The sequence below is a fragment of the Gopherus evgoodei genome, chromosome 3 (genome assembly GCF_007399415.2).
Source record: "Gopherus evgoodei ecotype Sinaloan lineage chromosome 3, rGopEvg1_v1.p, whole genome shotgun sequence".
NCBI lineage: Eukaryota > Metazoa > Chordata > Testudines > Testudinidae > Gopherus > Gopherus evgoodei.
In genome coordinates, this window is record NC_044324.1 from 124,143,745 (window position 1) to 124,168,841 (window position 25,097).

Sequence of the window (25,097 nt, forward strand, 5' to 3'; positions counted from 1 at the left end):
TGGGCAGGGGCAGAGGGCTCTGTGTGCTGCCCTCGCCTGTAAGTACCTCCCCCAAAGCTCCCATTGGCCGGTTGTTCCCTGTTCCCGGCCAATGGGAGCTGCAGGAGGTGATGCATGGCGCCAGGGGCTGCAGGGATGTAGGGCTGGCTGCTTCTGGGAATGGTGCAGGGCCCGCGCTGCCACGGAGGTGGCAATCCCATGGGCCGTAGTTTGCCCACCCCTGGATTAGAGGGTGCTCTACACATCTGAGAAGTCAAGTTATTAGGGCATAGTAACTAAGGTCCCAATCCCATAAGCTAATTTGTGCAGGTGTACCATGGTTCCAGCATGGAATCCCTTGTGGGACCTTAAAGTGGGTGTGCTGCATATTAAGATCAACTTCTATCAATCAGTCAATTGTAACACTAAACTAAGCCAAAAATACACTGTTTAGCCTTCTGTAAGATAGCCATTCAAATTTATCTTTCACTTTATAATAAAAGCCAAGGCATACGAATGAGTAAATAAAATTCTGGTGGAAAAATTTTTTATTAAAAATATTGGAGAATGAGCTCCTTGTTAAAAAAGCTAGACACAATATTGAAAAATTAGGTGTTTTTATGATAGCTGTTGGGAAACACTTCGATTTGGTATTCCATTAATTTTGACAACACTCATGACTATAGTTTTGTCAAAAACTGTTTATCGTATGAACTTAACCGTAACAGGATAAATGTCTGTCCAACACCTACAAAGACTACCTTATAAACATATTTTTTTCTACAAATCGAAAAGTGTACAGGCACAATGTCCACATCAAATTTTAACGTGACCATCCATACCAGTGTTGTTAGCATTGTCTAAGATTACTACAGCTTCAAGATTTTTAGACTCCTATGGGACTTTTAACCATTCACTATTTAAACAGTCCTTTTTGCATGTCATATAACTAACTGTTTCCCTTTCTAGTTGTCACCCACTAGCATAACAATTGCATTTCTCATAGTGCATAGGGATGTTTAAATATAAAAATTTCAAATTAAAAAAAAGTAATATTTCTATTAGTCTGTCTTTAAAAGAACCCAAGAATCCTAAATTTTGGCCCTGAATGAATACTTTAGTGTTACTACAATAGCATGAACATTAAGGGAGTTCAAGTATTTCATACAATAGCTTAAAAAAAAGGTAACACCCTTAGAACATTTAAAATACAATTTATTTCCATACTGATTATTTTTTTGCTTGCCAAATAAGAAATGCTAAAGGCAGTAGGGAATAAAGAATGGTGCACTTACATAACATATGGTAACTGCTCTTTCATTCACTGGATGCATAAGCATCAATGGCGATGGAACAGTTTTCAAGAGCCTTATTGTAGCTTGTTTCCCTCTGCATTACTAGGACTACATTAAAGGCCTCTGCTTCCAGGCTTCTGTAAAAGATTTCCTTTTAAAAATTTGGAATCCTTAGGACCTTTCCTGCTAGTTCTCAGGGTGGTTAAACTACTCAAGAGTGTCTCGTTAAAGTATATTCAAGCAAAAAGATGTCTATTAACATAAATGGCTTCTGCATCAGTACCACATACTAGACAGGATCCTAAAACATCCAAGCTATTCACAGATAATGTCTGATTTGGAACTAAATTGGTGATCTCCATGCGGTCCTTGGTAGGATTGTTGCTTAGCCAGGCACTAATTACAGGCTGGTTAGCAGTGTGTGACAGAAGTGTAGTACTTCTTCCACCTAAACAAAAACAAACAAACAAAACAGTACCAGTTAGCTATGATTTTATTTACTTCAGTTCAGGATTGGGGTGGCATATTAAGCATTCAGCTAACATGCTGGGAATACCAAAGTCTGTGTTTTAGATTGAATTGATTTGATGGGCTTAGATGAGTCTCCAGTGGATCAAAAATATTTTGCATTATATAACTGACAGAAGTCACTCCAAATAGCTAGTTTTTACTAGCTTTTTACCAGATCTCCCCCTCAACTGAGAGAGCTAATGCCATCATAACAGTAAGAAATCACCTCCTTAGGGTACAATGAGGAACAACATTATGTACTAGATATATTAACCTCTTGATTAATTAACTTTTGAACTGAAAGCAAGCTTGGACCTATGCAAGAAGTTTCCTTAGACAGTATTTTCCTATGTGTATTGCTGCTTTAGATTTGTGTTTAAGATATTGATCCAAATCACCCCCCCAATTTCCTGCTTATCCTTTACAAATGATACACCTGGTTTTGACTTTGCTGTGGAAAGAAACAGTCACAAGTTGCACAAAATCAGAATTAGGATTTCATTACAAGATTAAAATTGGTGGAAGAGAGAGACTGAGGGAAAAAAGCTATTTGTTAAGAATCCAGGGTATGTAATAGGCAAACCTGGTACAACGAGAAGCAGAGTGCAACTAGATTTATTATTTAGTTTCAATTATATCAGCTTTCCCCTATACAGAAATGCCTCAAACCTTTGAACCCAGGGGAGAGGGGGGTTTACTTCACAAGTAAATCTGAATATTTTCCCTATTTTTAGCTACCCTAATCTTCTGTACCCTAATCTTCTGTACCTAGAAATTTAAGGTGTATTTACATCAACATTATGTTGCGACTTTTGGTTCTACATGGAGGTTGAATTCTGTACTCCAAAAATTAGGACTCTAATGAAAACAGAAGGCAGCAGAATCTGACCTTCTTAGTATTAAGTCTCATTTTTCATTAGAATAGGTTTTCCTCTACAATGATTTGTCTATAGGGCTGTCGATTAATTGCAGTTAACTCATGCAATTAACTCAAAAAATTAATTGTGATAATTGCAGTTTTAATCACACTATTATATGGACTACCAATTGAAATTCATTAAATATTTTTGGATATTCTTCTACATTTTCAAATATATTGATTTAAATTACAACACAGACTATAAAGTGTACACTGATCACTTTCTATTATTTTTCAATTACAGATATTTTCACTGTAAAAACAAACAATAGTATTTTTCAATTCATCTCATACATGTACTGTAGTTCAATCTCTATCGTGAAAGTGCAACTTACAAACGTAATTTTTTGGTTAATAACTGCACTCAAACACAATGTAAAACTTCAGAGCCTACAAGTCCACTCAACCCTATTTCTTATTCAGCCAACTGCTAAGAGAAACAAGTTTGTTTACTTTTATGGGAGGTAATGCTTCCTACTTCTTATTTACATCACCTGAAAGTGAGAACAGGCATTTGTATGTAGCCAGCATCGCAAGATATTTACACGCCAGATGCACTAAAGATTCATATGGCCTTCATTCTTCAACCACCATTCCAGAGGACATGCATCCATGCTGATGACAGATTGACTCAAATGATGAACATGAACATGCATTGGTCCACACTGCTTTGGATCGTTATCAAGCACGATCTGTCATCAGCCTGGATGCATGTCCTCTGGAATGGTGGCGGAAGCATGAAGGGCCATATGAATCTTTAATTTTACATTGTTTTATTTTTGAATGCCTTTTTTTTGTACCTAATTCTACATTTGTAAGTTCAGCTTTCATGATAAAAAGACTGCACTACAGGGAAATTAATAAAAAAATATATTTTTTCAGAGCAAATATTTGTAATCCAAGATAAATATAAAGTGAACACTGTACACTTTTGTATTCTGTGTTGTAATTGAAATTAATAAATTTGAAAATGTAGAAAACATCCAAAAATTCTCCCTCAAGGATATATGCAGTTATATGGCATTTAGTGCCCTTCCAAATCAATAATTCTATGATTTTTAGAAAGTGAACTGGATTTAGCTGTGAAAATTCTGGATGTGCCCCTTGATCCATTGTTGGTGAGTGCATTCATATCAGATAAGAGGTAATATTTAAGGAAACAAGTGAAAGCACTGTAATTCTCTTGAAGAGGACCACTAAGGCTGTCTCTTTCTAACAAGAAATCATCACACTCTCATCTTTAATAGCCCTCAATATAAAATCAACGGAGTATAGAACAGTGTCCTCAAGCCAATTACTTAATTAACTACACTGCACAAACTCAGCCTAAGATATTCGCCTTCCTAAAAGTATGTTTGCTTCAAAAATCCTTACCTTGATGGAAAAAAGATGGCTTTTCTGATACATCTGAGGAGGTATCCCAATGCCAAAGAGAGCCATCTTCAGAACATGTAAATAGGTGATCTGGGTTGGAAGGATGGAAGTGAACTTCCCACACTACAAAAGTCAAGAGATTCAAGTTTATTACCCATGATTATATAAACAAATCTATATTAAAATATCATCAAAGAGTTTGATTCTCCAAGAAAACAAGAAAATTCCAAATCAAAGTGTTCAGTATAACTCTTCACGCAATGTACTGGAGATGAACTAAACTGTCTACAGAGCTTCCATTCTGTCTTAACTGTAAAAAACCCCCACACAAAACCCCCACTTCTTTCGCAATCATTTCTGTCATTGCAAGGCCTCGGACATAGGTGTACCTCTGTCCCTCCTATTCTCTGCCTGTGGCATATCAACAACTTGGCCTCTGCCTCTATGAGCTGTAATACTTTGGTCTAATTTCAATCATTGGGTTTAATGTGTGGGCGCTGGGTGGTGTTGATAGCCTGTGACATACAGGAGGTCAGGCCAAATGATGTGAGGTCCCTTCTGGCCTTAAACTCCATAACTGACTGAACTTTTAGCGGTCACTGTCCTAAATAATACCTGAGATGACTAATTGAAAGACAAGAATTTTCTCCCTGGTTTAGATTGTGCATCATGTAAACCCAGTTTCACTGTTTCCCCTGGTTTTGTGGTTCTTTTCTCTCATCTGAAGTTGATTCATCTATCCTACTCCCAGAAGTGTGCTAGGTGCCCCATAAAACAAGGCAAAAAGGTCCCTGCCTTGAAGAGTTTACACTCTAAATTTAGATAGAAAAACTAACAAGAAGGGAAAGGACATGAAAATAGGAATGCATTATCTAGGCTATACGCCCTTCATAAGACTGCACACTTTTCTCCGTTCTCCTTAATGTTTAAGTTACCTGTGTCCTGCCAGACCAAAATTCTGTTTACTTACATAAAGTAGAATATATTTTAAAACCCATTTGTATCAGAACAGAACCCATACGATTGTATCAACTTTTATGAAGCATCACACATTAAATGTTAGAAAACAAATGCAAGATACAGTAAAACCTCATTAGTTTGCACTAATGGGGGAAACCCAGTGCAAGTTACTGAATGCCAGGATAGGGCAGAAGTAAGTAAGAAATAACACTACTATACTTGCATAATTGTTTCTTGTTATTGAGATCAGTGGTAAGACAAAAAACACCTGAGCCAGGTTATCTAGCCAGTACTCGCTATAGCTTAGATGGGGTTGTGGGAGAGAAGCTAGCAGGCTTCGGTGGGGTGGACCATCAGAAGCCAAGAACTGGACTACTGTCTTTCAAAAAGGTGCACAGGCATAAACCTTCACAATCTGCACACTAACTTCCTCTTTACTTATTGCCCCAAGAGGGCTGTTGGAACAGCATAGACCAACCTGACTGTACCCCTTCTGACTCATCAACACTTTTGTATCAGAGACCCGTACTTGACGGCATGCAATTTGATTAGCCAGTAGATTCAGTATCGCATGCATCACGCTACCCACAGCTGGCTAATACATCCATAAAACAAGCCCCCAAAGTTATGTTCAGTGTGAATTTCTGGGGTTTCTTCCTGAAAGAACCAACCATATAATAAGTGTTAATACAATGCTATGCTTCAGATTTTAACAGCAAAGTTGTATATTCAATGCAGTGGATATACAGAGAACTGGTAGCGTTTCCCCCTGCCTCACCCCACGCAAATTAAGAAGCTGAGTGTAACAAGTGTACATTTTTCCCCTATAAATCAGTAGTTCTCAAACTTTTTTTTTGTTGACCACTTGAAAATTGCTGAGGGTCTCGGCAGACCACTTAATGATCTTTCCAAATGTTATTTGTACCATTAGTTAACTATTGTAAAGCACTTTGGATAAAAGCGCTATATTAAAAAAACAAAAAATATTAATTTTTTTTGTTCTACAAATAAAAGCATACAACTCATTTTAATATCAGTAGTGTTACATTTCTAATGCGATGAATGTGCCCTCTTTCCCCCCCGCTGCAATAGCCCCTGAGCTGGGGCTGGGAAGAGGTGCGCGTGTGTGCCTCTCTTCCCTAATGCAGCAGCCCCCGAGCTGGGGATGGGAAAGAGGGCTCTCTCTCCCCAGCAGCCACAGCCATGGGGCTGGGGAAAGTAGCCTCTTTCTCTGGCCACTGCGGCCCTGCACATCCCAAATTCCCCATATCCCTCTCTTCTTATCCCATTGCCCCCTCCTACCTATGCCCTATTCCCCCCAAAGTCGCCAGCTCACATGTGCTTCTTCTCCAGGATCCAGGCACCTAATTAGTGGAGCCACACCTGTGCAGCTCCACTAATTACCTGGGTGGCCCTTCATTCTTTTGTGTGTGGTCGCCCAGGCGTGCACCTTAGAGGGAGCTATCCGTGGACCACCTGAATGGACCACAGTTTGAGAACCTCTGCCATAAACTAAGTTGACATTTAGAGATAAAAAGTAAAGTTTTCAAAATAACTTAAGTCCCACTGACTTTCAGTGGGACTTACGATCTTCAATGACGTAGACACTTTTGCAAATTTTACCCCAAATCTTAAAATACATTTCTGCAACTGTCAAGGAATATTTCCAGCACAATGTTGTGAAAAAGAGCTGCTCCCTCATAGCTAATGCTCTCAGACTTGCCAGTAGAAGTGGTTATGTTTCATCATTTGAGGGTACATCCCAACCACAACAAGGAACTAAAAGAAGTTATCCCAAAGAGTATTTTTAATAACTATTTTTTAAAGTTCTTTTTCTCTTTCCTCAGTTGCACATTTTCAGATTTGTCAGTTACTATAATCCTGTTCTCGGTGCTTATGTGAGTCCTATCAAATGTTAATAGATGTTACATGAGAAAAAAGGACCACCAATATGCAATTCTTATAGAAACACACAGAGCAATATATGCTTAAAGGAGTTATAAGAAGCGCTGACAAAAAACAAACCACTTTCTCAATTCTGTTTTTTGTTTGACTAGACTTTTAGTTTGCCATAACATACAGTGTTAACCAGCTCCCGTTAGACAAAGAATAAGCCTGGAAGCAAACAATGTGGATGAACACATATTTAGTAGCTATAATACAAAAAAGCAAATGTTTAAATCTTGTCCAAAAATACAGAACTATTTTGAGGTACAGTATCTGTTTCTCTTTAGCTTCTTACTTTCAGCTTCATGAGCATTAAGCAAGGACACTGGCATGCTGCCTTGTCTAACATCCCAGATACTCAACATTCCATCTTGTCCACCTGTAGCTACAATATGCTGCTGGTTGGGATGCCTGTCAACACAGTGTAGTGGAATTCTGTCACCTGTCCTGTGAAGAGGGGGGAAAACAAAAGTAACTTCCTGTTCAAACAATTTTTCCCTCCCAAAGCACTATATTGTTGATCAAAATTGGTAATTATATTAATTATGATGTATAATTACCAGGAGTATCTTACTACTGAAGTTAGAACAATTTGACACCCACTGGAACTTGTTTCTTTTATTAAGTTATTGTAGCAGTAATTAGACAGGCACCAGACTCTGTACCTTGTGGTTTATTATTGACCACCTACAAAAGCTTAATAAAGATTTCATTAGAAGTGTAAAGGTGCTTTGTGGTAAGTAGTACAGATAATCTTATATTTACAAAAGGTTGTGACACGTCCATTCCTAATTCCAGTTCTAACACACAATAGGCTGCAAAGAGAGTCTTAGTCACTCACTCTCTAGATAAGCCTGATTCCCCATTAACATCAGTGGGATTTTGATCAGGCTCTATATTTCAATTTCTTACCTACCTCACGAAGCACAGAGAATTAGTGTTCATAAAACATCTTGAAGGCTAAAAGTGCCAAGTTTTACAAAATACTGTTTTCCTAACCAGAAATATAGTGTATTCCTAGGAGATGGAGGAAAAAATTTCGATAGATGGAAACACTGCAGTCCTCCAAGTACAATCACTGTCATAAACAGATAGTTAAGGGTTAATGTCTCTTTTACCTGTAAAGGGTTAATAAACAGTGAACCGGACACCTGACCAGAGGACCAATCAGGAAACAAGATACTTTCAAATCTTGGGGGAAGGAAGCCTTTGTTTGTGGCTTTTGGGTTTTGCTTTGTTCTGAGTCCTGAAAGGGACTAGACGTGCAACCAGGTTTCTTGCCAATCTCCCTGCTACAGTCTCTTATATATTCAGAATTGAGAGTATTAAGTAGGAAAGGCGGTTATAGTCTTTTGATTGTTTTCTGTATTTGCAAATGCGTAGTTTGCTGGAAGTATTCTAAATTGTATTTTCCTGGGGGGAGAAGGGGCAGTCTTCTCTCTAGTGTCTATAAGCTAAAAGACCTGTAACTTTTACCATCTAAATTACAGAGACAACTTTTACTTCCCCCCGCCTTTCTTTTTATTAAAAGTTTTGCTTTTTAAGATCTGTTTGATTTTTTCCCCTTGTTGAGTCTCAAGGGAATTGAGTCTGTACTTAACAGGGAAGGAGAATGGAGGGGAGAAGATTGGAATCCCTTTGTTTTAGATTCACAGAGCTTGAATCTGACTCTCTCTCCAGGATAGCCCAGGGAGGGAAAGCCTGAGAAGGAGAGAAAAGGGGTTTGAATCACAGTAATCTTCCAGAGTAATCCAGGGAGGGAAAGCCTAGAAGAGGCACTGGTGAGGGAAAGTTTACTTTCCTTGTGTTAAGATCCAGGGGGTCTGGGTCTTGGGGGTCCCCAGGGAAGGTTTTGGGGGGACCAGAGTGTATCAGGCACTCAAAGTCCTGATTGGTGGCAGCTATCAGATCTAAGCTGGTAATTAAGTTTAGGGAAATTCATGTTGGTACCCCATCTTTGGGACTCTAAGATTCAGACTGGGGAAATATACCATGACAATTACAATATCCAAATTCAATTATGTATCACCTGTTATCAAGAAAGTATAGTCCAAGAGATTTATACGTAATAGATTTTGCTTTCTTGTTTAAGATGTATTTACTGGAAAATACAAGCTGAAAATAAAAAGCTTACAAGGAAAATATTTGAGATGGCTCATTTCTTTGCTGTCTGAAGTCCCATATTTTTAACTGTCCAATTGAATTTACTGTCAAAATCTCAGTTGTGCGAAGGAAAGTCACTGCATGGAGTGTACTGCTGTCTGCATTTTCTGCAAGAAGAAGAGATTAGGAAAATATTGATTCAACAAATACTGGTTATTATTAAATATTAACATCTATTTTCCTTTTATCTTCCAAAAACTCATGGTCTGCAGATTAAACTTCACTAGTTTTCAAAGCAGCTGCTCTTGAAACTCACTGCTAAGAACATTCTTCCTCCCCCTTTATTTATATTAGAATTTTCCAATATGCTCTAGCTTCCTCTATGTTCACAATGTGTTTGTACTGATAGACTTAGGGAGAAAGTGTATCTAGGGAGCCATTTCCCTAACCTGAATTCCCTACTATGAGTTTGTTTAAACAAAGTTATTGAAACAGATTCTTTTAATTTTACTGGGTTTATATGTGGTTTATAAAAATTTAAAGTTATAATTGAAGGTACATAGAAAAAGATATGCATGCTCTACAGACCATCTAGTTTGTTACTGACAGTCAGGTTATTGGTCTGTGGTTTATAAACTGAATTATTTGGAAGATTTACTACAAGTGGTTGACAAAAGGGTCAATGTAGTCAGTGTCTGTGGCATGCTCCATTGCTTTGCAACAGGCCTTTTCAAAAAGGCAACATATTGTATATCCCAAGTCCATTGTTTCACAACAACTGGAGGCTGTGAAACTTTTCATAGTATGATTCTGTGTTCCGTAAGAGCCACAACTCCTTCTACTATGCTAAATTAAAGAACTATCTACAAAAGGATTTCAGTGCTATTTCATCAATCTTTACCAAGACATGACTTATTATTCAAATATCACCGCCTACATGATGCCCATCCAGCGAGTCATCTGTTCTTAAATAAGTCTCCTCTATAGCAGCACTGCCCATTATTGATTAACCTAGTTATGGTTAAAAATATTTGTTTTTCATTACAATATTTAAGAGTGCTTTATGAACAGCATCATTCACCGTCAGAGATGAAAGCCAAGTCTAGCAGCATTTGGTCACTCTTTTGGAATTTAGAAGACAGTGCCCTCATTGACTGACTTATGCTACGTGGTCTTATTAACGTATGTTTTCTGTACAGCTCATACTTTGTTCTTTACTGTAGTGGAATAATGTGTATAAGAAGTGTACTGGTCTCCTTTTTAGATGCTTTTGCATTGTACTTGTTAATTCATATTTAAGATTAAGCAAAAATTCAGAAGGTATCCCTATTTTTCTCTTATGGAGATTACCTGAATTGTATAGCTATCATGTTAAGCTTTCACTTAAGTTAACGTGTTCTTGTGTGTTCAACTGGGAGTAGACAACCAGAGAACCTTCTTTAAAAGTGAACTAGACTACATTTTATGCATGCTTCACAAACACAGGAAAGGCAAATTCCATTAATACTTCAGCATATACTGAACTACTAGAAGAATTTAGAAAGTTTGCACCCTTTTAGCATTACTGAATATCCGCCTTCCATATATTTACATAGATTTCCCCTCTAGCTTTTCTTCTGAAGATAGTAGCTTTGCAGTTCAGAGATCATTACATTCCTGAAGAATCTGTTATACAAAATTCAATGTGCTTATTTAGAAGTAAATTAGAATAGCAGTTAGCACAGTTGCCCAATTGATGTTTAACATGCAGATGAAGTTGAGCTTATTAATTCGGTGAAATTTCAAAGTGAAACACACACTAATGGCCATTTCCTCTAACATTTCTCCACCTCTGTCTCTCCTTTATCCATACCAGAGAAGCAAATTTTGCTGGTCCACTGCAAGTCACTTAAGACAAGTTTCACTGACTAGAGCATATGCATAAATTTCCTTAACAAAGAAATAATGTGCAAGAAGGTACCCCCCCCCATCTACTCAGTCTCTTTACAAAAAAACGATTTCCCTCTTCTTTTTAATATTTCCTTTTTGTGTTCTGATGTATACTAAGTGCATGCCCTGCAGTAGAACTTAATGCAAATTTTGTCATAATATAGCACATTTGACTGTTTAGTATATATTGGATGAAGGTGTAACCACTTCCTGGTTCGCTCAAGAAACCTTCCCCAGGCAATCTTGTTTTGCTTAATGCCGCTATATCAATGTTGCAGCAGGCTAGTTCGAGCAATGAGAGCTGTCCTTCTCTCAGGTCTTGCAACAGCTTCTCGATCCATGAGGGTATGAACATTCCATACACCAAGGGTAAGTTTTCTCAAATTTTTCTTTTGGTTTCGGCCACAGATTGGTTTAAACTGCCAGCCCACGGCTTGCTGGCCAGCTGTTGTAGGGCAGGCAATTTTTAGGCCACCTTTTCTAGGTCCCTCCCTTACTAGAGTGAGCAGTGCTGTCCTAAAGAGGGCGGCTCAGACACCTGAGAGGCTGCCGGGCAACTCTACTGCCCCAAGTACAGAGCTAGACGACCACCTATTCACAGCCCGCCTGCGTGCATGATTGGGACTACGACTCCCAGTAGTAACCTCCACCTGTCGCTTTGTCCCTCCCCCATTGCCACAGGACTTGGGTGGTATGATGATGTTTGATGATTTGCACAGGACCTGTGCATGAAAGCTTTTTAAGTGGTAGAGCCGTTGCACGGGAGCAATCCCACTCTCTCAGCCTTAGAAGCCAAAACACCAATGGTACGAAGAATTGTCACGACTGGTAACTTCTTTGGCTGCAGTGGATGGCCTTGATGTCTTTTGTGCCTCATCAAGCCCTTCACTTTTCACAAAGTGTTGCAGAACCACCTTCTTCGCCGTTGGATCATAGTGATCTCTTTCGCCCAGTCCGCCGGAGCTGACGTCACATGTGGGTAGGCATATCCCTAATTCACTGAGGGTTTGAGTCCCATCAGTTACACTCACCTGGTTTGGCCGGCCTGTCGAATCTGTTGCCCAGGGTGTGGCCACTGTGCATGCTGCAGCTACTTGGAGCCACAGGTGAGAGCTGAGTGACAGGTGGGGACCAAAGTGGATGGACTACCCCCGAAGGGGTACGATAAGTCCCCCCCATCAGAGGTACTACCCCTCCCTGGGAACCCTATACACCCCTATGTATGGGGTGTTTGTCTTGATGACAAACTGACATCTCAAGGACAACTGATCAGTGCTGCAACCAAAAAGTGGGACCAGTTCAAGCAGATGGTGACTGACACAGCAATAACATCTCTTGGACCAAAGAAAAGAAGACATGATTGGTTTGATGAGAACTAAGAAATACGCTCAGCTCTGGAAGTAAAGAGAAAAGCCTTTATTGAATGGCAGAATGATCCCTCCTCAGTCTCCAAACAGGACCATTTCAAGTACCTTCAGAGCAAAACAGAAAGACCTCCGTCAGATACAAGACAACTGGTGGGAGAGCAAAGCCAAAGAAATCAAGCACTATGCTGAGACCCACAACTCAAAGATGTTCTTCAGTGCTATTAAGACTGTCTATGAACCTTCTAAACTAAGGACCACCCCAATGCTCTCATCAGACAACACAACGCTGATTAAAGATAAAGAAGGCATCAACGAAAGATGGCGAGAACACTTTAGCAACCTTCTCAATAGACCATCAACCGTGAATAATAACGTCCTCAATGAAATTTCACAACCACCTGCTCTGACAGATCTTGAGACTCTGCCCACTATAGATGAGATTAAGAAAGCTGTTAGCCAGATGAGTTCAGGAAAAGCTTTTGGAAAAGATGGGATACCAGCAGAGATATACAAAGCAGCAGATCCAGCAGCACTAGCAGCGTTACACAGTGTGATCATCAGCATCTGGGAGGATGAAAACATACCACAGGACCTTTGCAACGCTACTATTGTCTCTCTTTTCAAGAACAAAAGGCAGCAAAGCAGAATGTGGAAATTATACAGGCATAGCCCTCCTCTCTGTGGAGGGAAATCACGCCTGCATCACATCTTCAACCGCCTAATAGCCAGTATTTCCAAGGCAAATCTACCTGAAAGTCAATGTGGTTTTCGATCTAGCCGGAGCACAATCGACATGGTGTTTGCTGTCAGACAAATACAAGAGAGTGCATTGAACAGAACATGCACCAGGTATGCTGCTCTTATAGATCTGACCAAGGCGTTGATATCGTCAACAGGGAAGCCCTTTGGACTATTCTAACATGACTTGGCTGCCCAAGAAAGTTTGTCCAGATTATACGCCTTTTTCATGACAGCATGACAAGCGAAGTATGGTTTGATGGAGCCACATCTGCTCCCTTCAACATCACCAACAGCATGAAACAAGGATGTGTTCTCGCTCCTGTCTTATTTAACCTGTTCTTTGTATGCGTCCTCAACCATGCAATGAAAGATCTGGATCGAGGTATATATCTGAAATACCAGCACGATGGTTCACTTTTTGACCTCGGTTGCCTGAATGCAAAGACTAAGACAGTGCAGAAACTCCTTCTTGATGGCACTCTTTGCCACGACTGTGCCCTCATGGCTTATACTGAAACTGATCTTCAGCACATTGTCAACAAGTTTGCGGAAGGCCTCGCAACCTCTTGGACTAACTATCAGCCTCGGAAAGACAGAAGTTCTCCATCAACCTGTACCTGGATCAAATGATTCTGTCCCAAGTATCTCCATTGATGGCACTCAGCTTAAAGTAGTGGAGAACTTTAAATACCTGGGTAGTGTCATATCCAGTGATGGATCACTGGATAATGAGATCAACGCAGGAATATCTAAAGCAAGCCAGGCACTTGGCTATCTGCTTGTCAAAGTTTTAAACCACCACAACATCCGGATGTCAACAAAACTGCTTGTGTACAGAGCTGCTGTTCTTTCATCTCTTTTGTACGGGTGTGAAACATGGACACTATATAGGCATCACATCAAGCAGCTTGAAGCATTCCACATGCGTTGCCTCCGCAACATCATGAAAATCTGCTGGCAAGACGAAGTGCCCAATCCTGAGGTCCTCGAGAGAGCCCAGATGATAAGCATCAAAATGATGATCATGAAGTCACAGCTACGTTGGACCAGTCATGTCAGCTGCATGGATGCCAACAGATTCCCCCACCAGCTTCTCTATGGTGAGCTCTCCCAGGGCATTCGGCATATAGGTTGTCCACGAAAACGTTACAAGGGCACCATCAAAGCCAATCTGCAGTATAGCAGTATCAAACCCAAGGACCTTGAGGACGCCGCCAGTGACAGAACACAATGGTGTGCAACAATCAGAAATACCTACATCGCCTTTGAGGAAGACCGCTGCCGGCGTCTACAAGAGGCACGCGAATGACGTCACAGAGCACCAGCAGTGCACAACCCACTGATTGCGAACTTCCCATGCACCATCTGCAGCCAAATGTGCACCTCTAGAATTGGCTTGTATAGCCATCACAGGGAACACCACGAGACCAACAATAGATGATTTGCTCAGATTTGTCATCATCGGATCGATGGACTACCAAGACATATTGGACATATTAGCTAAACAGTAAATTCCCTTTTTTTATTAGGAATGTAGTGGTACATAATCCTGTATCTATAGTGCAGTTTTTTTAAACAGTAAGATTATTTAAGTGTGCAGAATTTATGTGGGTTAAGTCATCTGAACAAAACAATTACACATTTAATACAATGTCTGTTATAAATAGTCACCCTGTCTTGTGTTCCATAGCAGATACAGAAATAGGATTCTGGTTGCTAGAAGAGATTACAAATACTCTTACAGAAGTTCCCAGCAGAACTTTACATCCCTATCACCATATTTTATAGGATACATTCTTGTATATCTCGTAGTGCCTTTCCATATAAAGAGGATCCCAAAAACACTTGCCCATAGCTTACCATTATAGTTGGATTCCTTCATTTACCAAAAATCCAGCTACACATGGGGTGAATCACAGCAGCTGTTTAACAGTGCAATTTCAGATAGGAAGTGAAAATACCACGTCGCTGGAACTGCCTGGAAGTAAAAGAATGTTATCAATTTAGAATTATTTTTTTAATCTGAATTTTTTAGATACCATTTAAGTGGGGGACTTACTCTATATTACTGTAACAGAAAAGATTAGAGAAAATTTCTTTTTCAGTTTGTTTACTTTGTACCATTCACTTCTTATATGGTTGTTTCTTTTGTGTGAAAGGGTTTTTCCCACAAGAGAGAAAATGTAATTGCAAAACCACAAAAAATAGGCATAGAGAACTCAAGGGACCAATATATACCAGAAGTCTACTTTTAACCATTTTACCTTTTTGTCGTGTCCCTTAGATAGGACATAAACGAAATACCAAAATTAGGAATTGTCGCCAGAAACTAAGGAGTAAACATCTCTGTAAAGTGTGAAAAGAAGGATGGGGGCTCATATTGACCACCTGTGATCAATATCTTGATAGTCCATGTTTCCAAACGGTATATCATTTAAAATAGCTGCTGAGACAAATAATGCAGTATTGCAGAAGCTGTGCAAACACCATGCATGCAGGTTAGCTCTAAGTCTGAATTTTGGTCTGTCAATTAAAACTATAAATAGAAAATATTTTAGATCTGGTGAATGCCCATTACAGGTTCTATTGAGACATTGAGCACAATTCTGAAGTTATTGGCTATTTCTTTTTTCATTTGTCACTTGATGAGTAGAAACTGAAATTCTTTAGACCACATTCCTTAAAAGTGATATGTGGCCTACCTATAGTTCTCACAGCCTCCCTGTGGTCAGCTCTGAAAGATTTATTCGACCATACTCTCCAACAGTGACAATTTATGGGTTGTTGCAGATGACCCCTGTACATGACGCTCCACCATAGAAGGTGTATCTGGATCCACATGGTAATGGGCCCTCTCCAATCGTTGGTTAACAGATAAACGTCTAAGCAGTAAGTAAAGAGGAGAATTATCAACAGTACTAATTAACAATCTTGTGATAGTGTTAGAGACCAAAGCTTCTGAAATATTTGAAGAAGTACTGATATAACCAGGGCACACCACATTATTTCAAGGTTGTTCACATTAATACAGATCAGAAGATCTTTCATTCCTCTTTAATCCCCAATGCACAACCCTGCATTGCAGGCACTATCCTTCTGGGTATAATGGACCAGACAGAACTCTCTTCTCAGTTCAGTCACTGGAGCCTCTTAACAGGGACACGTTGAACAGCAATAGCTCTAGAAAGCATAAGAATCCTACCTATCTATTTACATATTTAGCTTTATGATCTGGGACATGTATTTCAACACGGTGATATTTATCAAGGATATAGGGTCATCATGAGGTCTGGATACTGAGCATAGACTGAGATCAAATAATAGGTTTATGGCAGTAAGCAAGGCAAATTATTGCCAAAAAGAAATCTCTCTATTGTGTAGTTGTGAGAACAACTAAATGAAGTAAAACAGACCAATACTTAAAGCTAATTTATGAGTTTTGGTATATATACAGCCAGCTTAGTACCATAGCAAACACCATTAAAAATCCTTTTAATCTTTTATTAGAAGATACAGAAGAGACAGAAAAACAGTTAAAGCATTTGAAATTTGAAGTATAATTAAGGCTTTTATTGACAAGCTTTCTTGTTCCCTTTCCTTTTAAACTGGAGAAAGGAAAACCTCCTACTTTGACATTCTCTTAGATGGTATGAAATTGAAAGGTGGATAAGGAACTGATTAAGGGAGTAGACTACAACGGGTTGTACTGAAGGGTGAACTGTCAGCATGGAAGGAGGTTACTAGTGGAGTTTCTCAAGGATCAGTTTTGGGACCAATCTTATTTAGCCTTTTTATTACTGACCTTGGCACAAAAAGCAGGAATGTGCTAATAAAGTTTGCGGATGACACAAAGCTGGGAGGTATTACTAACAGAGAGAAGGACCAGGATATCATACAGGAAGATCTGGATGACCTTGTAAACTGGAGTAATAGTAATAGGATGAAATTTAATAGTGAAAAGAGCAAGGTCATGCATTTAGGGATTAATAATAAGAATTTTAGTTATAAATTGGGGACACATCAGTTGGAAGCAACAGAGGAGGAGAAGGACCTCAGAATATTGGTTGATCACAGGATGACTATGAGCCGCCAATAGGATACAGCCGTTAAAAAAGCTAATGCAGTTTTAGGCTGCATCAGGCGAGGTATTTCCAGCAAAGATAAGGAGATGTTAGTACCGTTATACAAGGCACTGGTGAGTCGTGATCTGGAATACTGTGTGCAGTTCTGGTCTCCCATGTTTAAGAAGGATGAATTCAAACTGGAACAGGTTCAGAGACGGCTACTAGGATGATTCTGAGGAATGAAAACCTGTCTTATGAAAGGAGACTCAAGAGCTTGGCTTCTTAGCCTAACCAAAAGAAGGTTGAGGGGGGATATGCTTGCTCTTTATAAATATATCAGAGGGACTAATATTAGGGAGGAAGAGGAATTATTTAAGCTTAGCACCAATGTAGACACAAGAACAAATGGGTATAAACTGGACACTAGGAAGTTTAGACTTGAAATTAGATGAAGGCTTCTAACTATTAGAGGAGTGAAGTTCTGGAACAGCCTTCCAAGGGGGAGTAGTGGTGGGCAAAAGACATATCTGGCTTTAAGACTAAGCTTGATAAGTTTATAGAAGGGATAGTATGATGGATAGCTTAATTTTGGCAACTGATCTTTGATTATCAGCAGGTAAGTATGCCCAGTGGTCTGTGATGGGATGTTAGACGGCATGGGATCTGAGTTACTGCAGAGAATTCTTTCCTGAGTGCTGGCTGGTGAGTCTTGCCCACATGCTCATGGTTTAGCTGATTCGCCATATTTGGGGTCGGGAAGGAATTTTCCTCCGGGGCAGATTGGCAGAGGCCCTAGAGGTTTTTTGCCTTCCTCTGCAGCGTGGGGCATGGGTCACTTGCTGGTGGATTCTCTGCAGCCTGAGGTCTTCAAATCACAATTTGAAGACTTCAATAACTCAGACATAGGTTAGGGGTTTGTTATAGAAGTGGATGGGTAGGGTTCTGTGGCCTGCTTTGTGCAGGAGGTCAGAGTAGATGATCATATTGGTCCCTTCTGACCCTAAAGTCTATGAGTATTAAAAATGGTAATAACTGTCCTTTAGGGGGAAAAGAAAAGAAGCTGGATAAAATGGTCTGAAACTATTGTTGCTGCTGTTGTTCAAGTCCAAAACTTTCAAGGAAAAAAAGAAGTTAATTGAGATAAGCTGCAGCTGTTGTCAAAGTCCAATCCCATTTCATTCTAGGCAGGGTTTGGGATTCAGCTAGAACTGAGTGAAGTGGTGTTGTCATTTGTATTGTTCTCTTTGGCTTGGTCTGATCAGAACATCCCTCAGGTTTAGGACAAAACAAAGTTCCAGTGTGCAGAAGACAGTGGGGGGTGACAGCCATGGTGGTGAAGTTTGCTCCAGTGCCTTCATCTGTTTTTATTTTTGTTTTTGTATTTTCCCAAAAATTTTCTCTTTTAATGACTCGAAAGGGAATGATGGTGAAATACCCCATTTCCTCATTATTTTGTTTATTATTAGACATAATATTTGACTTACCATTTTTAGTTAACAACTTTGGCTTTAAATTTTCTGTTTTTAACAAGCATAATTTTTAAACACAATCTTTGAATTACGTTCACTTGTCCTTTTTGTTTAGACTAATTTAATTATGTTATCTGTCTTTTATATCTTTTCCTATTACCATTTGTTATTATGTTATTGCAAACCTTATGAACATATGCACACTTTCTACAATAAAGTTCACAAATCTAGTAAATTTGTAAGCCCAATTGTTACCACAGGTCCACTTATTTAAATACTATCAGACTATTCTACATATTTTAAAAATTAGCCTAGTTTACAGATTTTAGGACGCATGAGTTCAGCTGCTTCATGTGGTGATAATTTGAGAATTCATGTCTCTGTGTGCTCTAAAATGATTTGTAATATAAGCAATAGTAGCTGAAACCAAGTGAAAGTACTTCTACAGTGAGTTTATTTACCTGAGTTCTGATGGTGTCGAAAATGGTTACACTTCCTGCTGATGATAGCAGCTACAATTCTTTCCTGGTCAAAAAACTAAGAAGAAATATCTACGCTGTTAAGTTTGAGGACATAATCACAGGAACACAAATGATTTGAATTTTCAGCAGTCTTACCCATTGTTAGATAATCTCAGAATGTACAAATGGTTTGGCAATTGCATTTAGACAATAATTCTCCTAGAAAAAAAATTATATGATTCTCAATATTCAGATATCCCAATGATACTTAAAATTTTCCTTACAAGTGTTAAATCTTTATTAAAAAGAAGGAAAAAAACAGCCATTGGATATAACTATTTTACCTGCATGTCCATGACATCACCATGGTGTCTGATATCACATAACAGCTGTGGTTCTCCTTGATACTCCTCATTGGGACCCAAACTTCCAAAGTCTCCAACAGACCAAACAGAGATCTTGTTTTCCTATATGACAAGAGTGAATCTAGCTATTTTAAAATATTTAAGACGCTTTTGTCAATAAGTCAGTTGAGACAAAGTGGGTGAGATAACATTTTTAATTGGACCAAATTCTGTTGGTAAAAGAAACAAGCTTGTCTCTTTGACCAAGCTGGTCCAATAGAAGATATTACCTCACCCACCTTATCGTTCTAATACCTTGGGACCAATACAGCTACACTTGAAACAATAAAAGCAGCAAAGAATCCTGTGGCACCTTATAGACTAACGGACGTTCTGGAGCATGAGCTTTCGTGGGTGAATACCCACTTCGTCAGATGCATGTAGTGGAAATTTCCAGGGGCAAGTATATATACGCAAGCAAGCTAGAGATAATGAGGCCCTGTTCTAGCAGTTGAGGTGTGAAAACTAAGGGACAAGAAACTGGTTTTGTAGTTGGCAAGCCATTCACAGTCTTTGTTTAATCCTGAGCTGATGGTGTCAAATTTGCAGATGAACTGAAGCTCAGCAGTTTCTCTTTGAAGTCTGGTCCTGAAGTTTTTTTGCTGCAGGATGGCCACCTTAAAGTCTGCTAGAGTGTGGCCAGGGAGGTTGAAGTGTTCTCCTACAGGTTTTTGTATATTGCCATTCCTAATATCTGATTTGTGTCCATTTATCCTTTTCCATAAAGACTGTCCAGTTTGGCCGATGTACATAGCAGAGGGGCATTGCTGACATATGATGGCGTAGATAACATTGGTGGACGTGCAGGTGAATGAACCGGTGATGGTGAGGCTGATCTGGTTAGGTCCTGTGATGGTGTCGCTGGTGTAGATATGTGGGCAGAGTTGGCATCGAGGTTTGTTGCATGGATTGGTTCCTGAGCTAGAGTTACTATGGTGCAGTGTGCAGTTGCTGGTGAGAATATGCTTCAGGTTGGCAGGTTGCCTGTGGGGAAGGACTGGCCTGCCACCCAAGGCCTGTGAAAGTGTGGGATCATTGTCCAGAATGGGTTGTAGATCCCTGATGATGCGTTAGAGGGGTTTTAGCTGGGGACTGTATGTGACGGCCAGTGGAGTCCTGTTGGTTTCTTTCTTGGGTTTGTCTTACAGTAGAAGGCTTCTGGGTACAAGTCTGGCTCTGTTGATCTGTTTCCTTATTTCCTCGTGCGGGTATTGTAGTTTTGAGAATGCTTGGTGGAGATTTTTTAGGTGTTGGTCTCTGTCTGAGGGGTTAGAGCACATGCAGTTGTACCTCAGTGCTTGGCTGTAGACAATGGATCGTGTGATGTGCCTGGGATGGAAGCTGGAGGCATGAAGGTAGGCATAGCGGTCGGTAGATTTTTGGTATAGGGTGGTGTTAATGTGACCATCACTTATTTGCACCATGGTGTCTAGGAAGTGGACCTCCCATGTAGATTGGTCCAGGCTGAGGTTGATGGTAGGGTGGAAGCTATTGAAATCGTGGTGGAATTTTTCCAGAGTCTCCTTCCCATGGGTCCAGATGATGAAGATGTCATCAATGTAGCGTAGGCAGAGAAGGGGTGTGAGTGGACGAGAGCTGAGGAAGCGTTGTTCCAGGTCGGCTATAAAAATATTGACATATTGTGGGGCCATGTGGGTGCCCATAGCAGTGCCACTTGATCTGGAGATATATATATATTGTCATCAAATTTGAAATAGCTGTGTGTGAGGATAAAGGCACAGAGCTCAGCAGCGACTTGTGCTGTAGCATCATCAGGGATACTGTTCTTGACAGCTTGTATTCCACCTGGGTGTGGGATGTTTGTGTAGAGAGCCTCCACATCCACGGTGGCTAGGATGGTGTTTTCTGGAAGGTCACCAATGCTTTGCAGTACCCTCTGGAAATCAGTGGTGTCACGGAGATAGCTGGGAGTGCTGGTGGCATAGGGTCTGAGTAGAGAGTCCACATATCCAGACAGTCCTTCAGTGAGAGTGCCAATGCCCGAGATGATGGGGCGTCCAGGATTTCCGGGTTTGTGGATCTTGCGTAGTAGATAGAATAACCCTGGTCGGGGCTCTAAGGGTATGTTGATTTGTTCCGATGTTAGTGTAGGAAGTGTCCTGAGTAGATGGTGCAGTTTCTTAGTGTATTCCTCAGTGGGATCTGAGGGAAGTGACCTGTAGAATTTGGTATTGGAGAGTTGTCTGGCGGCCTCCTTTTGGTAGTCAGACCTGTTCATGACGACAACAGCACTTCCTTTATCAGCCTCTTTGATGATAATGTCAGGGTGGTTTCTGAGGCTGTGGATGGCATTGTGTTCTGCACGACTTAGGTTATGAGGCAAGCGATGTTGTTTTTCCACAATTTCTGCCTGTGCACGGGGGCGGAAGCATTCAATGTATAGGTCCAGACTATCATTTCGACTCTTAGGAGGAGTCCATGTGGAGTTCTTCTTCTTGTGCTGTTGGTGGGAGGGTACCTGTGTATCAGAGCGCTGTTCAGTGTTGTCCTGAAAGTATTCTTTGAGTCGGAGACGGCAAAAGTACGCTTCCAGATCACCGCAGAACTGTATCATGTTGGTGGGGATGGCAGGGCAGAAAGAGAGTCCTCGAGATAGCCCAGAAGAAAAGTCTGTCCTGAGTGTGTAGTTGGACAGATTGACGATATTGCTGGGTGGGTTGAGGGTACCACGGTTGTGGCCCCATGAGGCAGGTAGGAGTTTAGACAGCTTACAGTCCTTTTTCCTTTGCAGAGAGGTGAAGTGAATAATGTAGATCCCCTGTCTTATTTTACTGAAGTCCGTTTGTATGGAAGTTTGGTTATTAACAAGAGTTTCCAGTTTGGAGAGCTCTTTTTTGATGTTTTCTTGTTTGCTGTATAGGATGCTGATCAGGTGGTTCCTCAGTTTCTTTGATAGAGTATGGCATAATCTCTCACTGTGGTCTGTGTAGTATGTAGATAGCAGTGGATTTTTTACCTTTAGTCCATTTGGTATGATGTCCATCTGTTTGCATTTGGAAAGGAAGATGATATCTGTCTGTATTTGTGCAAGTTTCTTGATCAGTCACACCATCACCGGTTCATTCACCTGCACGTCCACCAATGTAATCTACGCCATCATATGCCAGCAATGCCCCTCTGCTATGTACATCGGCCAAACGGGGCAGACTCTACGGAAAAGGATAAATAGACACACATCAGATATTAGGAATGGCAATATACAAAAACCTGTAGGAGAACACTTCAACCTCCCTGGCCACACTCTAGCAGACCTTAAGGTGGCCATCCTGCAGCAAAAAAAACTTCAGGACCAGACTTCAAAGAGAAACTGCTGAGCTTCAGTTCATCTGCAAATTTGACACCATCAGCTCAGGATTAAACAAAGACTGTGAATGGCTTGCCAACTACAAAACCAGTTTCTCCTCCCTTGGTTTTCACACCTCAACTGCTAGAACAGGGCCTCATCCTCCCTGACTGAACTAACCTCGTTATCTGTAGCTTGCTTGCATATATATACCTGCCCCTGGAAATTTCCACTACATGCATCTGACGAAGTGGGTATTCACCCACGAAAGCTCATGCTCCAAAACGTCTATTAGTTTATAAGGTGCCACAGGATTCTTCGCTGCTTTTACAGATCCAGACTAACACGGCTACCCCTCTGATACTTGAAACAATAAGTCAGCTCAGCTTTCTCTCTCTCTTTTTTTTGTATTTACACAGCATATTAATCCCGCAAAATGTTAAACAATTAATGTAATCTACATAACCAGTTAAATGCAGCCATCTCCAAAGAGGAAAGAGCTAGTCAATCAGCACACTCCAAAAGGAAGAGGAAATTTTGGTCATGGAGCTAAGCAAAGAAACAAACACACACACACAGTCCAGCAAGGAGCTTTAGCCTTCATGAAGAGAAGTCAGGAGCTTGGTTCTTAAGATCTCACACAATTAGCTGCATGGCGCTCAGTTTAACTGAGAAAGATGGAAGTCTCTGTTCAACCTACCAGGATCTGAAAATACCCAGAGAACCACGCCGGCCCCGGCGCATGAGGCTCCGCGGAGGTCACAGCGCTTCTGCACCTAGGGGCAGCACCCGCCCTCCCCGCAGCGTGGTCAGGCGGAGGGTCCGGCCACCGCGCTGAGGGTGGGGGACCCGCTCAGCACCGCCGCAGCGTGAGGCGCAGCGCAAGGCAAACGCGGCCTTGCGCGGCGCATCGCCCTGGCTTGCGCCGCTGTCACACACTCGCGCCGCTCGGCCGCCTCTCACCCGAGCCCCCCCCGGCCCAGCCGCGGCCTGCTCGGGGGCCACTAACGGCGCGAGTCAGGCAGAGCAGAGCGCGAGACACGTTCTAGTAACGGCCAGCGGAACTCAGGCCCGGCCACGCGGGCAGGGGCGCGGCGCGCGGGGCTGCCCCGGCCGGTACCTCGTTGTCCCAGGAGCCGGTAGCGAAGAGCTCGGGCGGCTGCAGAGCGGCAGCGGGCACCGGCCGCCAGCGGGTCTTACTGATCTTCTGGGACACGAACTTGGCGGAAAAATCCTCCATGCCGGCAGCGGCGAAAAGCACAAGCGCTACCGAGGAGCAGCCAGCTTCGATCACACTGCCCCGATGGGCCCCCCGCCGCTTCCTCCCCAAGCAGTCTCGCGGATTGGCTGAAACAGCCCGGGAGACGGCGGCAGCGGAAGGACAAACCTCCTCGGTGGTGGCAGCTGCGCTCCAAGGTGGGCGGGACCTGCTGGGGGTGCGGAGATGGAACGTTGCCCGGGGGTGGGGCCGCGCTGTCAGTCCTGCCTGCTTCCAGATTCGTGCTCCTTTCGGTGTCACTTTGTATGTATAGCGCATCCAAACCCGAACAAGGCTGCACAAACATTTTAAACAGGATCTCGCTGTCCACATTTACGGTGTAGGATGCCAGCTCTGGATCTGCTGATTAGCCAGTAATACCTAACGCTTCATTAGAAAAAAAGCATATAAAGCCCTTGGAGAAAAAGAAAGGGCCGGTTTCACATGTAACTATTTCCTTAATATTTTATGAAACACCAATTCACTCCCGTTTTCCAGTCCATTTTTTTACGGATCCTTTATGTTCTGGGATAAACATCTGGGGGAGTGTCTAGACTAATATTTACCATTGTGTTGGTAAACTGGAGTTAACTGGAAGTCAGTTAACTCCAGTTAAAACAGAAACCACAAACTCTAACTCTTTGGATATGATGTAAAATGGAAGAAAGATGTCAATAAATAAAGCAAATGCCCTTAATCGCTATCATAATGTCTTCTTATATTTGCTGAAACTAGTCTAAGTGCAGAGAGGAAAAAAAAGGGTCATGACCTATCCAAATTCATATATTTATTCAAGAGACTAAGAGGAATATTAAATGAAAACAACAGCGTTTCCAGGTTATCTATTTAATACAGGAGCACACACACAAATAGTTAATTTTGAAGTGCAATAAATTTATGATTGGTGGAATGATTAAAATTAATTTTTTTTGTCCTGCAAGGGATACTATGCTAATCTCTATCTGCATTGCTGACCTTTACACTGATAACAAAATCTTGATTTTGTTACTGTC

The 25,097-nt window shown here is 41.1% G+C and overlaps 1 protein-coding gene across 1 annotated transcript; it reads right to left on the reverse strand.

Annotated features, from left to right (window-relative positions):
• Nucleotides 1–500: 500 nt before the first annotated feature.
• Nucleotides 501–24,217, reverse strand: NUP43 (nucleoporin 43). The gene is made up of 8 exons (XM_030556562.1): nt 23,947–24,217; nt 19,463–19,585; nt 19,119–19,194; nt 15,827–16,006; nt 9,119–9,254; nt 7,280–7,431; nt 4,078–4,200; nt 501–1,722 (listed from the first exon to the last, which is right to left on the reverse strand). Exons 1-8 carry the CDS (start codon nt 24,064–24,066, stop codon nt 1,511–1,513), a joined length of 1,122 nt encoding a protein of 373 aa, XP_030412422.1. The 5' UTR covers nt 24,067–24,217; the 3' UTR covers nt 501–1,510.
• Between the last annotated feature and the right edge of the window lie 880 nt (nt 24,218–25,097).